Genomic DNA, 16,213 nt, shown 5'->3' with positions numbered 1-16,213 from the left:
TGAGAAAGTAGCTGACATAAATATCTCATTCTTAAAAGCCTAGCAGTTGATAGCTATTATCAACTAATGAGATTCTTAAATGTTTCAAGAGAATTGGCTGAGTTTGTGCTAGTTAAATATCAATAGTATAAACCATGCAAATGAGCCTCAGATTGTTTCCATTTCAAGTTGCAATACTAAGTGTTTACATTTAGAAGAGAGAAAATGTATTTTTGTTCCTAACCTGTTTTTTCTGGTTTGCCATTTCATTGAATATGTACACATACCTTCTGTGTGTGTCTACCAGGGGATGGAAATAAGAAAAATGGCAAGGACCCAACATTGCCTTCAGGAAGCTCACCTGAATAATGGGTGGAGCTAGATGTTTTGCACAGTTGACAATACAAGAAAAATCATAATTGTTGCTGGAGAGATATGCCTTATTCTGCCTAAAGAATAGAAGGCTATATAAGACCTCAAGAATGAGTAGGTTATAAAAGTTGAGAGGTCTTATTTTCTATGAGTATAGTTTAACATATAGTAATCAAATGCCTTATTACTTTAAGATTGTTTGTTTGGGAAATCTTGCACTCCACAATTCGTAAGATGAGCAAACACGTTCTTAAGATCCAGAAAGAGCTAGAAGAGGCTAAAGAAAAACTCGCAAGGCAACATAAACGGGTAAGTTGTGTTGATTGTTAATGGTCAAAGAAAATATACCAGAAACTTTTGCGAATATTCATTACCTTGATGGGAACTTATTTTTTCGAGACCAAATCACGCAGAGCTGTTTGTAGAAGTGGAGGAAGGGACGGACCTGGGGTCTGCTGTTCTCTCGTTCTGCACAGTGAACCTGTTTAGGAAGCCACAAACCTCACTTCTCCATAGTTCACCATCTCTGGATCAGTTTCATGTTTGCCTTCCCAAAAAGGAAGGAGAAGGAAGGAGGACACTTGTGTCTCTATAAGAGTTTCTGATGCAAGAGGGGAAGAGGGAGAAGACTGTCCGTGTTCACCACTCCCCCGGTAAGGTTGGGGTAGTGGGGGGGTCATTCCCAGGCCTATAAGATACTTCTCATATTAATAAGAAGTTAAGTATTTTAGCTATTTTGGGCAGAAACAGTGAGATGGCTGTATCCTGTGATTTAGCAAACAAACAGTGCTGGTATTGTTCATGACAGAATTTTCCAGTTATGCACATTTATCAGAGTAGAGGGTAAAAGCAAGTTTAATGATTTATATGAACTAGAGCAGGTTCGAGTGCTAGTCTCCATACAGACATTCATATATACCTGAGTGTATGTATGTAAACACACTCACAGATCTAAAATACTGTAAGGTAAATGGTATCATCCCCATTTTATACATGTACAAACTCCAGAGACTTGACTTAACACCACTCTGTTCTCTAGATATGTGGTGTCCAATATGGTGACCACCAGCCACATGTGACTATAAGCTAATTAAATTTGAATACAATGTAAAAGTTAGTTCTTCAGTCACACTAACCACATTTCAGGTGCTCAGGTGTCATGCATGGCTGGTGGCTATTGTGAGGGCAGCGCAGATCTATGGTGATGAAAGTGTTGTGATGAGAGGCTCCCAAGACCCTAACCCTGTATTTCCCCTAGGAGCAGCAGTTCAGTGTTCACAAACTCAGGGTTTCCAGCAATTTCATAAAACAGACTATGGTGAATAACAAGAATCAGCTGTACATTTTCCATGGAGCTCAAAGCTGTTTTCATTTTGAATGGAGGAAAAATGTGACACATATTTCTTCCTTGAGTGGGCTGTCTTATAAAAGGCATAACTTACTTCTGCTTTATAGCAAATCTACCACGATTACCCAAGTGCCACTGAATTTCCCTGGCCTAGATAAGAGGTACTCATAGGACTTGGGACGTTTTGCCTGTATGTTTGGGACACTGGAGTACTTTTACTATAGAATACAAGTCTTCAAATAGCATTTGACCAGACACAATAAAATCCTTAGATTTACTTGATGGGATTTAATACACTGCAGTCCTAAATGGTGTTTTCCCTTTGTTCCTTTGCATTTGGTAGCGAAGTGATGATGATGACAGAAGCAGTGACAGGAAAGATGGGGCTCTTGAGGAACAAATAGAAAGACTGCAGGAAAAAGTGGAATCTGCTCAGAGTGAACAAAAGAATCTCTTCCTTGTCATATTTCAGGTATCTTGGCTTGGGACATTGATATGTGAAACAGTACATTTCTTTAGTTTTAAAAAATGTTTTTATCACAGAAGTAATACATGCTCATTTATAAGATCTTAAATATATAAAAATTTACAAGGGAAAAATAAAAGTTCACTAACGAGGTAATTCTGTTATTTATTTAATGAGCATTCTTGCACGAGCATTTCTCCTTGCTTTAAAAAAAAATGGATACTACTGTTAAATACCTCTTTCATATTTAATTATTCCCAACTGTTGATCTATTTGTTGATAGATGATTGTTTTCCTTCCTGAAGATTTTTGTGTATACATTCCTGTTAACATTTCTGATTATGTCCTTAGAACAGGTTCTAAGAAAAATTACTAGCATAAGTAATCTGGACATTAAAGGTCTTCGGGTATTGCCAAAAACGATGTACTAACTCATTATCCCTGCTTTTCTACACTGACAGTTTTTATTGAATTATGAAAGTTATGGATACACACCACAAAGACAGGGTGAAACAAGCAATACCTTTGAGGTCTCTTGGTCAAAAATGTGATTGTTTCCAAAGTATAAGAATTTTTTCTGACACCTCTGGAACTTTGTACCCCATTTCCAGCGTTTTATCATGATCTTGACCGAGCACTTAGTACGATGTGAAACTGACGGGACCAGTGTATTAACACCGTGGTATAAGAACTGTATAGAGAGGCTCCAGCAGATCTTCCTACAGGTTTGTGGAAAACTTTGATTATATAATAAACATCACTATTGTCAGCCACAGGGATTTTCCATTTTAAAAAGTCATCAAATCTGTCAGGAGGTTATGTAGTACCTGTAAGCCCTTTAGTGTCCATTTGTTCCTACTGCTGCTCATCACAATATTTAGGCTTAAATTGGCTCTGTATCATTCAGACTCCTAATTGCCATTCTCTTTGGAGAGCCTAGCTGTAATACAACATATAGAGAAAAAAATGCTAAGGGAAGAGTAATTAGATTTTAAGAACCTCTGTAAATCCAATGTGCAGATGATAACCTTGTTTCTGGAGGCACTATTTAAGTTCCCTGAGGTTCTTATAGAAAGCAAAATGCAACACCTACTCTCTGCTAGATTTAAGTTAAAGATCTGTAAGAGAGTGGAACTAATCCTTTGTATCTTCAGACACTAACACCCCAAATCCTCATTTGTTTGTTCTAGAAAAGAGTGATTAAAGCAGAAGGCATAAAAGGGGGGAAAAAAGTTCTTTAAGCCTCCAAACAAAAATTTATTCTAGATTTTTTAGTTACTGTCAAATTAAAAAGCTTTAACAGCCCCTAGTTAGTCCTATAGGAATCTGAGTATACTAAAGTTTATATATGTACACACAGAAGAAACTATTTCATTTTCTGACATTTTTTTTTCCAGTTAGGCTCAACAAGTCACTGATTTTCAGTAAGACAGATGACCTCTTTATTTTTAAAAGATAAAAAAAAAAATGGTTTGGTTTTCCTATTTTGTGGAATACTTCACAGATCACTGGCTAATTCTCTAATGTTTTTTTCTTTTGCAAAGAGATACGTTAAAGCCCTAACCAAAAAAAGGAAATGATTCTAAATTTTTCTTGTTTCAGGGACCATGGTTAAAACCATGGTTACTTAGTAACAGTGCTATTCTTATCTGTAACTTACACCACCTCCCCCCCCCCGAACCCCCCACCCTTTTTTTTTTTTTTTTTAAATCTTCCTAGATCAGTCCCTGTCCTGACAGCTTTTAAAGTCATACTGTATTTTGTCCTGATTAGGGGAGAGACGCATCTGAACCTCATCTAGAATAGTAGCAGGTGCTGCTGCCACTGCCTTGAAGTATGAATTGCATTTACATAGAAACAGGCCAGAACTGGATTTTTTTAAATTACTGAACATCCTTTTGTTTTGGTTTTTTTTGAACTCGTTTACCCCTACATTTTCTTAATGTTGAGGCTTTTCAGGGGCCTATTATTCCTACCAGCAAAACCACTTTTTTTTTTTTTTTCCTGTTCTTTCCCATCATTCCAGTGTGGGCAGGCTGCTGAGGAAAATGTTCTGCAAGATTGCTTATGTGCTCTTTCTCCTGACCTAAACACTTACCCCCTTTTCTGTGTCCACAGCATCACCAAATAATCCAGCAGTACATGGTGACCCTGGAGAACCTGCTCTTCACTGCTGAATTAGACCCTCATATCCTGGCTATGTTCCAGCAGTTCTGTGCCCTGCAGGCCTAAGGGTCATTTTTTTTTTCCCTTCCTGTCAAGATTTTTTTAAGATCTCAAAACAATGTCTTATTTTTGATGGTTTGAATGCTTGCTTTCTTGTAGCATCCTTTCTTGAAGCAGAGGGGGAGGACAGGACAGTGAAGAATATGGTTACCTTTAACTGCCCCCTAAAAAGCAGATATTCCCTAATGACAATAATGTGACAATGACCATAGGATGTATTATATATGTGACAGATACAACTTTTCTCTGATATTTTTTCTCCTTAAGGCACAAAAGATAACTGATTTGAGGTATGTGAAACACTAGAGGTCAAGCTTACAAAGTAGTATATAGAACTGATGGGTTTATTATCAAGTAGCATAGCTTTTCACAGCTCATGGGTAACCTAACAAACATGGCTGAAATAAAACTGAAAATATGTTTTTTAAACTTTGGTATTTCATGATTTATCATCTCAGTCTACTTTAAAATTAGTGGTTTCTTACTAAAAGTGGGGTTTCTTGCCTCCATCTGAAATTTTCTCTTCAAAGTATTTTTTATTACTGTAGTATTTTAAGACACTACTGTTATTAAAAGGTGTTACTAGAGTAGAAGTTCCCAAATTCGTCTGAACATAAATCACCTGGGGCTCCCTAAAGTTTTTTTTTTTTTAATTAAACCACAATCTCTGGGGGTGGAACACAGACATCATTGGTAGTTCTTAAAGCTCCCAGGTAATTCCAATGTGCAGATAAGTTTTAGAACTATCATCTTAGAACATCTGGTCATTTCCTCAACTCTGAGACATCATTCAGGTCATACAGTGAATTACATGCTAAAGTGGGATTTAGAAGTAGCTAGATTGGCTAAAACTATACTTGGCATTAGATGTAGGTTTGGATTTTATTTCTATGGAGTCTGGGTGGGCCAAGTAACTACTAATTCCTGAGCCTGTTTCCTATATGGTGTTGAGGCTTAACTAAGATAATAAAAGTACACTGTTAAATAACACACAAGGGATTATCTGACATTCCAAATTCTAGCATTTTTAGACTTTTTTCATTAAACCTTCAGAAAAATTTACCAGTAATCTCACAACTAGACGTATCTTTGTGCATTTGTACAATCTTTTTTTTTAACTTAGTACATCATAAGTTTATGATGCATTAGGTATTTTCCATATTAATGTATGGGGTCTCTTTGGTTCAACATACATTTAGTGGCTACAGAATATAGTCTACTCAATAGATGGAAATTCCTAGGATTTTTAAATACTGTACCATTTAACAAATAATCACAAGATTAAGGTTGCATGGCAAGTTACTGGCAGAAAGGGAACTAAAACCCAGGTTCTTTGCTAAATGTTCTTTTGTTTACACTGTTCCTCCTTCCCACAAACTATGTAATTAGTTAGAAACAGCTCCTGTCCTCAAGAAGCTAAAGGATAACCACTTAAGGCTTTGGTAACTTTGATCCTAAACTGCTTTGTAATCCTTTCATAACGTATTGCAAAGTTTGGCTAGTTATACTTACTTGATCCAAATCCTAGAGGAATTTTTAGGTTTTCACCTCCTTTCTCTTGGACCCTCTCTTCATGTGTAGTGGTTGCTTCTAACAATTGCTCACTGATGTAACCTGCTCTGACCCAGTCTGGCAGCTAGGTATATGAAAAAACTGAATCAGAGACTGAATTATGAAGAAATAAAGGTACAAGAGCAAACATTCAACAGTTGCTCTCCCCACTAATGAAGCTCACACAGACAAAAGAATGGCATGTCACTGTACGTCATACCTTGCAATAAATCAATATTCTATTAAACTGTACTGATGCCATTTAACATGCTTTTGTCGAAGTGAACATATACTTTTCCTTAACTCTCAATCTCCCAGGAATTATTCAGAAAGCAGTTCATATGAAGATAAGTTTGTTTGCTTTTCCTGGAAAGTATTTAGCAGTGATTTGTATAACTTACTAATCTACAATTATACCTGAAAATGATAGATGAGGACAGAACTTGGCAACCTGAGTAAAGCAGATCTGGCTGTCAGTGATAGCTGGATACCAGGATTGTCCTAAATTGATGAAGGTGAAGAGTGACTAGAAGCCCACCTCAACTGGACAAGTCTATTAACTGTACTGGTCTTGATATGATATGCTCATTAACAACTGGCTGTTACATGCCAGGTGCTATAGATTCACCATATTTAATCGTCATGAGAGTCCTTACATTATTATACCCATCTGACAGATAAAAACAGGCCCACGGAGTAACTTACCCAAGGTCCACAGGTAGTAAGTGGAATCTGAAACTACATCCATGTGGTGGTTTTTAGGGCTCCTTGTCTCCCAATGTAGTAATGCTGTTGTCAGCAGCCTGAACCCCTAGTAACTTGCTGGGAAGTTGTTTTTTTTTTTCCCAAGAAGTTCTTGCTGCCCATTTGGAATCACTTTTTACTGAGCTGTAATATTCAGCATAACACATTAAAAAAAAAATCAACACTCGATAAATATATTAAACATTTCTGTATTGAATACTTATATAGAGAACAATTAGTAATTATAGTCTCAAGTCTTTGGATTTGACTTGTTTTGACTTTTGCCCTTCTTCAAGCATAGTCTCCAAGAGCTGATCTAGAGAGAGAAATGAAAATGTACAAAAACTTCCTATTTCTTTATTTGTAGCAGTAGGATAAAAAGTCCTGTCAAAGAACTTGAAAATATCTAGTTTATCATAACTTGAATTTGTTTTTATCAAAAAAAGAATGCACAGACCCTGTAATCAAGCACTTGGGATCAAATGCTCTTACTAGATATAACTACCTCGTAATCCTTTTGACAAGATAGAGAAATATTTGACTACCTAAACTTGATCCAGATGTCTGGGGTGATGTCAGGTTGTAGGTTACCACTCCTTTAGAAGTGTTAAACAAGCACAGAAGCAAGCTGTCTTCCCTCCCAGGATTAAATGAGAATACCTGTAAGGCACTTAGCATAGTGTCTGCATGGCACGTGGTAAATGCTCAGTAAATGTTAACAAGTTATGATAAACTTATCACTACCTTTGATCAACAAACAATATAGCTGTTTTTCCATTTTAATCCAGATCTGGAAAGGGCTATCTGGAAACTAATATTAAGATCTATAGTAGTAAACCCTAAGGGTACAGAAAACTTGTCCCAGCAATAGCTCCCTGCTCCCTGACTTGCAGACAGTAGTAGTCTAGAAGACCTGGCCCAGCCTCTGGGGTGCAGTGGTCTACCACCATCCCTGCTGTTTCTTGGGATAAAAATCCAGTTCAGCCAGTTTTTGCCTTTACTACTAAAAGCTCTTCCTCCTACCCCAATCTAGGGTTTGTCTTGGTTGCTTATTTCTCAATTTTAGCTCTAACCTAACATTTTTGAACCTATTCTATCACTCAGCTCCCATCCCTATTGTAGAAAAAATGGTCACAGACCCAAATATTTTGCCCACAACCAGACCTGCTAGACCTTAACTGAAACTTGTTCTTAAGCCATAACATAATTATTGAAGCATTATTTATACAAGTGTTTCATTCATCTGTGAAGACTTTACACTTTGATGAATTTTGAACAAGACCAATCTAAATTTCCACACTATAAAAACATATCACTTAACTAAAAATCACATTTTCTCGTATGTCAGTTCATGGCCACACACAGTACAAGTCTTCCGGTACATGTCATCCTCTAGGTTTTCTTCTGGTCCATACTCATGTTGATGAGCAACTGTCTTCTTTTTCCATACACTGCTTCTTACTGCTCGCCGTAATTCTAAGAGAAAAATAAAAGCCAGTTTTTCAGTGGTGCTATTTCAGCTGTGTGTGTTTAAACCAAATGTGGTTTACACCTTAATTTTATAACAAGTCAAAACTGCTGATACAGATTTGGCAAGCTTACTTTCTTATCTCACTCACCGGTTTGGCCTGTGAAATCATTCATGTGATTGTTGGAGTTGGTGTGAAACAGGAGATTCAGAATTGAGGTATATGGACTAGAGGGACTGCAAAAAACCAGATTCAGAAGACAAGCGAAAGAACAGGGTTTGTTTGAGCAGCTGACTACGGAAGACAAGATGCCACAGCAGGAAAGGGCAATCAGCTGGGATGACTGACGATAAGGAGCATTTTAAATTCCTTGTAAGTCAGGAGCTACTTCTCTAAGAGGTAAGTCAAACTTTGCTTGCAAGAAAAACTAGAAAGCCAAGAACTCCACCACTAGTTCATGGCTGATGTTAGAAAAGCTGCTTGTGCAACTGACCTTATGTCTATTAAATTCTTTATCCTATAAAATGAGAGCAATAGTTTAGGAGATAAAATTGCTAGTAATTATTGCAAAGTACAACATAAATAAAAGAATCACTGACTATCAAGAGCTGGAAAGAACCATGGAGTTATTTTACTTCATTTTATTTTGCAGGTAAGGAAACTGAGCAAAGATAGCATGGGAACCCAGGTCATTTATTCCAATGTTTAGAACTTTTCCCGCTACATCACATTAAAATGTCATTTTCACAAAGAAAAGTTATGTTCGATGCTCTGAAAAGCGACTAGGACATTCTCAAGTTCACACTGCATGTTACCTGAAGAAACCAAATGCGTTGTGTTAATTAGAAATTAACAAGCTAATAACATCTCGGTTTCTAGTTTAATGAATAAAAAGCAACATGAGTTGTTTTCATTTTTCTATTCTGACCAATGATCCCTCAAGCCCCGCACTGTCTTTGACAGCAGCACTACCTAAGGGAGGGTGTGATGATTATCTTCTATAAACTCAACCTTAAAAATCAAAGTACACCAAGTAATCACACACATTTTCTTTAATCCATTTTACTATGATAAGTACTATCAAAATACTACTTGAATCTTTGTATTTTCAGCCTTTATTTGTAACATGAGGATTAGCAAGCAAATAGGGCTATGTATCAGGCACTGTTCTAAGCACTTTATGTATAAACATTTAACCCTCACAACACTTTGCAGTAAGTACAACTATCATCCCAGTTTTACAGATGAGAAAACTAAGGCTCAGAGAAGTTACGTAAGTTATGCCTAAGATCAGGCAGAGGCACAGTCTAGCTCAGGCCATGTTCTTAACCACTAAGCTGTGCTGCCTTTTCATACACCTCCAACATGAAAAGCACTTTATCTGAGACATTTTCAAGCTTCAGTGTATATACCTCTGGACAGTTTCCAAACTAGGGAGAAAATCATGTTCATCCAAACTCTAACCTTTATTCCTATATCCTCTCATACTCTGAAGAACCCTAATTTTTCTAGACATACCTGGAATGCCCTTTACCCTTTTATTTTTCTACCTTGGGGTATTTTTAAAATAAAAAATAAATGATATGCTGACCAGAACTGCACAGATGCCTCATGGTTTCAGATAACAACAGGAAGATGTCTCCTGTCCAAGTTCCAATACCTACTTTTCAACTTTGTTCTGATGTAAGGTAGCCTGGCCACTTTCCCTTTACTACCCCACGAGGAAAATCTCTCAAAATCTGACTGCATCCCAGTCACTAAGCTAACTACCCAATTTGTGCATTATGTGAACTTAGGAAGAGAAAGAAGAAAATTATTTTCTTAACACTAAAAGAATACTTAACAAAAATCCAGCTTACTAGCCATAATTGTCACAACTGAACATAAGGTTTTATACTGGCTTTATGGCTTTTCTTCCCATCCTTCAGCTAATCTATCAAGATCTATAATGACAATAAAGCCATATCTTTAGTATTTACTAGACATTCCTGGAAAAACTTGTGCTAGGAGGCACTAAAACAAAACAAAACTGGTATGTCTGTCATTTTCTTGCCCTTCTTTCCCCACATGACCAATCTAGTCTTAAAGCCATGAGGTGGAGCAAGTAAAGTGGGCATCTGGTGGGGGGGGGAGGAGGGAGCCCAAGATAGATAAGGAGGGTCTCCTAGAGAGGAGGCAGCAACAGTGAAGGGATATTAGGTACATTCAGGGGCACTAATCAAATAACTATATATTATAAAGGATAATGGAAATCAGGTTTCTCACTGTCAAAGAAGGAAATTACAAATAAGGAAAGGAAGAAAACCAGAATAAACCCTAAAATTTTGGATTAGAACTCGGTATATCAGTGTAAACTCAAGGTTTTAATTATATATTATAGATAGATATAATATACACGTTTTAAGCTAGAAAGAAGTGCTCAAAGAATGATGAAGACATGTCAAAAGGACACAAGACCTAGCTTGAAGATACTCCTATGGGCCCAAATCTGAAACAATCTGAGCACCAAAATAACTGACAGAAATGAACCAAAAGCCACTGAGAAGAATAGGAATTAATGAATCCATACCAGTCATAAACAAATGGGGGAATGATGCTATAGAATGCCGATTTCCAACTGGTTAAATGTGGAGTGAGTGCTGAAGGTAGAAAACAATTTTTGCAACCATCATACTAAATACTGATTCGGGCAAGAACCATCCACGGATGAATGCTAAATTTAGGGTGAAGTGTTGAAGAGAAGCAGGACGTTTACATGGTCTTACAGTGTTTTTTTGCTTATCAAAAATAAATATTAACATCATCATTGCGGGCACATGGATATCACATGCCTCCAGATGTGATGCCCTAGAAAAGTCACTTCATTTATGTTCTATCCAACCTGAAATGAATAACCCGAATCTAACCAGGAAACATGAGAAAAACCCCAAATGAAAAACATATTACTGCAAAAAAGGCAGGCAGGGGAAGACAAAAGACTTTTTCAAAAATGTCAGTGTCATAAACGATAAAGGCTGTGGAAATATTCCAGAATAAAGTAGTTTAGGAAGACTTGGTACCTAAAGCCAATACCTGATCCCAGACTGGATTCTGTACTAGAATAAAAAACTACACAGGACATAATTGGGTCAACTGACGGAATATGGATGCCAGATTAGATAAAAATATCAGTACTATACTTTTGTAAGAGAATATTCCTATTCTTAGGAAACATACACTGTAGTATTTAGGGGTAAAAAAAGGGTGGCAATGTACACAACCTACTCTTAAATGGTTCAGAAAAAAACGTGTGTAGAGAGAATGCAAATGGCATAAAGTGTTAAAAGGTAAATCTGGGTGAAGAATCTGGGTGTCCTTTGTACCATTCTTATCCTTGCAATTTTATGTAAGTTTGAAATTATTTCCAAATAAAAACATTTTTAAAAGACAGCAGCTAGATTGAAGGGGCTTCCAATGGCCAAATTTGGGCATCAAAATGAATAATGACAGGAATGGACAGACTGTAACACTTGAGAATAAGAATCCATGAATCTGGGCTTCCCTGGTGGCGCAGTGGTTGAGAATCTGCCTGCCAATGCAGGGGACACGGGTTCGAGCCCTGGTCTGGGAGGATCCCACATGCTGCGGAGCAGCTAGGCCCGTGAGCCACAACTACTGAGCCTGAGCGTCTGGAGCCTGTGCTCCACAACAAGAGAGGCCGCGATAGTGAGAGGCCCGCGCATCGCGATGAAGAGTGGCCCCCACTTGCCGCAACTAGAGAAAGCCCTCGCACAGAAACGAAGACCCAACACGGCCAAAAATAAATATAAAAAATAAATTAACTATTTAAAAAAAAAAAATGTTATGGTTAAAAAAAAAATCTCTCTTCTCTATACAAGTGCTGACCAATAGAAATACAACATAAGCTAGAAGTGCACATTAAAAAAAAAAAAAAAAAGAATCCATAAATCCAACTAGTACTAAAAAAAAAAGCTCTTCTTTCCAAAAGAAACCAAATAGTAATTGTAGAAATAACGTAAAAAGAAAGTCACCATTTATATCCACCCTAATAATAACTGACTCAGGCAAGATACAACCTGGGTGCTAAAACCACTGAATGAAACTTAAGGAATGAGATGTTCACATAGTGTCACTCACCCCATAGATATCTTATTAATTACAAAGGGGAAAGGGTACCTTTACAATGGAGAAATCTGGCAGACACTGCCTTACCTAAGCGATACCATGTGTCTCCTGAGGTAAGCGACCCGAATCTAATCATGAGAAAACAAACTGCTAATAAGCCAAACTTTGGGACATTCTGCAAAACAGGTGGCCTGGATTCTTCAAAAATGACAATGTCATGAAAGAAAAAGGCTGAGAAACTAAAAGATACTATGGATATGCATCATCCTTGATTGGCCCCGGATCCAACAACTAAAAAGCTATAAAGGATATTGGAACAACTGGGGAAAGACAAATAATATAGATTATATACTAGGTAAAAGCATTATATTAATGTTAAGTTTATTGAATGTGATTATTTTTTGGTTAGCAGAAACATGTCCTTATTTATAGTAGATAAATGCTTAAGTATTAATAAGAATCACAATGTCTGCAAGTAACTCTTAAATGGTTCAGCAAAATACGTGTGTGTGAATGAGGGAGAAAAAAGCAAATGTGGCAAAATGTCAACATCTGGTGAAATAAAAATTTGTTTAAATAAGGATTAGAAAGTTTTTCACCTTACTTCATTTAAGCAACTTAAAACTTTGGAAAGTAGAGGTCAACTACCTACTGCTGAGAATGAGAAGAAGAGGTGGAAAGATCAGAGACTTTAGAAGAGTGAGAAAAGGTCTGCTAGGCCTTGGGAAAACTCAGGAAACCTTGGGGGTGGAGCAGGGACGTACCAAGCAGCCCTGAAAGCCTAACCGAGGCTGGAGAACAGAACAGCGGTTACCACGTTCCAACCTCCTGGCCCCACTGGCCTAGGATTTCACAACACAAAAAGCTGTAGACTACTTCTCTTGGAAGGTTATAAAATGGTTCACGATAACCATCAGTCTTGCTACTGATTATCTTCAGGGACTGTTTCTATTTTATACCCAAAGAAGTTTTCCCCTAAATCTTTGTTTCGATGAAAAATGTATTTTATACCACTCTAAAACTTGTATTTTATCCAGCTTAATATCTTAATTTTACAAAAGAGGCATCCTGTATTCAAAGAAGCCCAATGCTGTTTACCAGATAAACTTATAAAAGAACTAGTGGAGGGAGACCAGATACTTCTAAATACCTGATGGGAGGGCAGGAAGTTTTGACATAGGGTGCCCATTGGTAACGAGAGGGGAAAAAAATCACAAGGAAATAACAAAATAACATATGAAGTTAGGATAGGAAGTTTCCTATCCTCCAAAACTGAGGATAGGAAATTGTGTCCTTCAAACTCCCCTGAGAGAAGCCCCAAAATAGTCATAAATATAACCACAGGGCCAGAATGTAAAATGTTCACAAACTTAGAAGGAGCCCCCACATGGGATTTTCTCACCCACCTCTTTTGGGGAAAAAAGTGCATACTAACAAACAATGAAGATTAATTGTTCTTTGTTTTTAGAAGGCTAACCTCTACCAGTATTAAGAGAAAGCTGAGTATAACTTTAAAGAAAAGCCTTACAGCCACCTTATCTGTGGAAAGGTGCCACGCAAACCCAAAATGTTCTGTGTATTTGCACCAATTCAAAGTTCCCATCCAATATCCAGGCCAACACATACTGCCTTTTTTAAAATCTAGTTAAACTAAGCACAGTGATGCCATCCTTTCTACTTCTGCCTTCTCGGATCTAAGAGATCTGTAACAATTTGAACTTGCCGACAAGGAAATTCTTGTCTTCACCTTGTCTAAATTTATATATACACCTTATACAATCTATAATTTTCTTCTCTAGTAAGATCAATTCTTTCTCAAACTGATGAAGTAGAAGATCATATTCTAAAAACAGGTAAATGTAATCTCTTACCTTTCCGTAAAGAAGTAAACTTTGTGTCAGCTTCTTTGTGGATCAAAATCAGAAGACCAAGAGGAACCAGGTTCCAATTTCTTTTGAACTAAAAAAACTTTTAGACTTGCTTTTATTCCTCTCTGTTCTGAGCCTTCTGAGCAAAGTGCATAGTAAACTCCTTGTTTCTAATTTCTACAGTGTCTACTCCACTCTCAGCCCTTTGTGGCCTAGTCAGGAGGACAGGAACATATCCACCAACCTCTAAAGTAAATCAACAAGAAGAAGCCATAATTAAGGAAGGCATGGCACTGACCTCTGCACATTAAACACCAGAAGACAATGGAGGAATGTTTATACAACTGAGAGAGAACTCAGGTTTTCATATGCAAGAGAAACAGAAAAACATTCTTAGATTCGTAACAGGGTCTTAGAAAATAAACCATTCTTGTAACCACTTGGAAAATTTCCTCAAAAAGCATGCTTCATACAAACAAGAAATAAACTGAATTAAAGAAACCAGTCTTAAGAGGTCCAAGAAAAAATTCAGGGCAAATTCAAACTCTTCAAGGATGAGGAAAATCCACAGTAGTTTATCTGGTGGATAATAGCAGCAATTTAACATAGAGAAAAACAGCCAATTATGTTTGAGTTTATACTTCTTTAAAAAAAAAAACCATGTGAACTGTGTAAATCTTAAAAGAAATGTTCTAGTCATGCTAATATTTAAATAGATGACTATCGTAATAGAATTGTTATAGGAAAAAAGCATAAAGAAATTAAACAGATGCCATCATCTTTTATTGTTAGTCAAATTATAGAATTTAGTCCCCTTTAGATGACATCTTGACCAAACTACAGAAATATTATAATATCTAATAAAACTACAGATAGACCCTCTTTTTAAAATATTTCATCACTTTGAAGGTATAAGTTTCTAATTCCTTTATCCATATATTATTATCTACAGCAAAATACCATCAGGAAAGTAGTTTGAGGAGGCAGCAGAAAGGGAAGAGCTGAGGTGATTCAGGGAGCTGGGGCTAACAAAAACGCTAGGCTGATATGTGATTAGTCTATCAATGTGCCCTCCTTTTTCACACCCCTTAAGGTGCCTTCTGTTACCTGATCCCTCAAGGCTTTCCTTGATATTGGAAGAGAAGAAGGGTCAGGGTAAAACATAGAAGAGATTAAAGAAAGGACCAAATTCAAAAGAAGTCTTTCCAAATCCTCTCAACTGGCCCTTGCAGGGATTCTGGAAGACTGTGGTACAGAAGTGGCTAATCTGGGGACGAATCTTCAATGAAATGCTCTTACATGGCATAGTTTGCTATAGGAAACCTCTCTACAAAGGCATAAAAGTGTGCTTATTACCCTCTGATTCAGGAAATGATATGTTAAGTAACTATAATTTATATAAAGATGTATATAAGGATGTTTATCATGGGGTTGTCTGTCTTCGATAAATTTTTTTTATTAAACTTTGATTTTTATTCCTTACTGTTAAGTTGATCAACTTTACATATCAAAATTTTCATTTGTAATCAAAATTAAGAAAGCTGAATTAGAAATGTGAGATACGCTCAACTATTATTCCCTTCCTGTAATTAAAGAATAAAGCAATCATTGACAAATATTTGAATATTTACACCCAAGTCCAAGGATATATAAGTGGATCTTTTACCTGCCTTCATTATATAATATCTACAGGGGAAAAAAATAAAACTTTTCTCTAAAGAGTATCCTTGTACAGCAACACATGCAGAACTGCCATATTCTTATAACAGGTACATAATATCCCACAGTAATACTACAATCTATGGGATGTCACTCTGCCCTAGTTCTCGTCTAAGCAACTTATGTGTAATGTCTCACTGATTCCTTACTAAACTTTTATAAGGTGGGTGGTATTATCATCATTTTTATAGTTGAAGAAACTGAAATACAGAGAAGTTTTGACATACTTCATAAATGTCCAACAGTGCTTCCATTTTTATAAAAATTTTTTAAGGGCCTATGCATAGAAAAGAACTGAAAAAATAGACATTAAACTGTTACTGATGATTGTCTCTGGGTAGTATAA

At 36.8% G+C, this 16,213-nt stretch overlaps 2 protein-coding genes across 8 annotated transcripts in view; one reads left to right on the top strand and one right to left on the bottom strand.

Moving 5' to 3' along the window:
• NCBP1 (nuclear cap binding protein subunit 1) overlaps positions 1 to 4,820 on the top strand; it is a 41,041-nt gene extending 36,221 nt beyond the window's left edge. For all 4 annotated transcript variants that reach the window (XM_082468628.1, XM_082468630.1, XM_082468629.1 and 1 more), the window contains 4 exons: positions 546 to 660; positions 2,043 to 2,171; positions 2,777 to 2,890; positions 4,284 to 4,820. In XM_082468628.1, coding sequence (XP_082324754.1) covers positions 546 to 660; positions 2,043 to 2,171; positions 2,777 to 2,890; positions 4,284 to 4,397 — 472 coding nt within the window. In that variant the 3' untranslated portion in view covers positions 4,398 to 4,820. The remainder of the gene's footprint in view (positions 1 to 545; positions 661 to 2,042; positions 2,172 to 2,776; positions 2,891 to 4,283) is intronic.
• A 2,059-nt stretch (positions 4,821 to 6,879) lies between these two features.
• The window catches only part of XPA (XPA, DNA damage recognition and repair factor), a 40,634-nt gene continuing 31,300 nt past the window's right edge, over positions 6,880 to 16,213 (bottom strand). For 3 of the 4 annotated variants that reach the window (XM_082468782.1, XM_082468784.1, XM_082468785.1), the window contains exon 6: positions 6,880 to 8,162. In XM_082468782.1, coding sequence (XP_082324908.1) covers positions 8,014 to 8,162 — 149 coding nt within the window. In that variant the 3' untranslated portion in view covers positions 6,880 to 8,013. The other variant, XM_082468783.1, reaches the window with a different exon arrangement.

The sequence above is a fragment of the Balaenoptera physalus genome, assembly GCF_965194825.1.
Source record: "Balaenoptera physalus genome assembly, chromosome: 7".
Lineage (NCBI taxonomy): Eukaryota > Metazoa > Chordata > Mammalia > Artiodactyla > Balaenopteridae > Balaenoptera > Balaenoptera physalus.
Note: the sequence above shows the minus strand (reverse complement) of the source record. Positions and strands in the feature narration are given on the sequence as shown.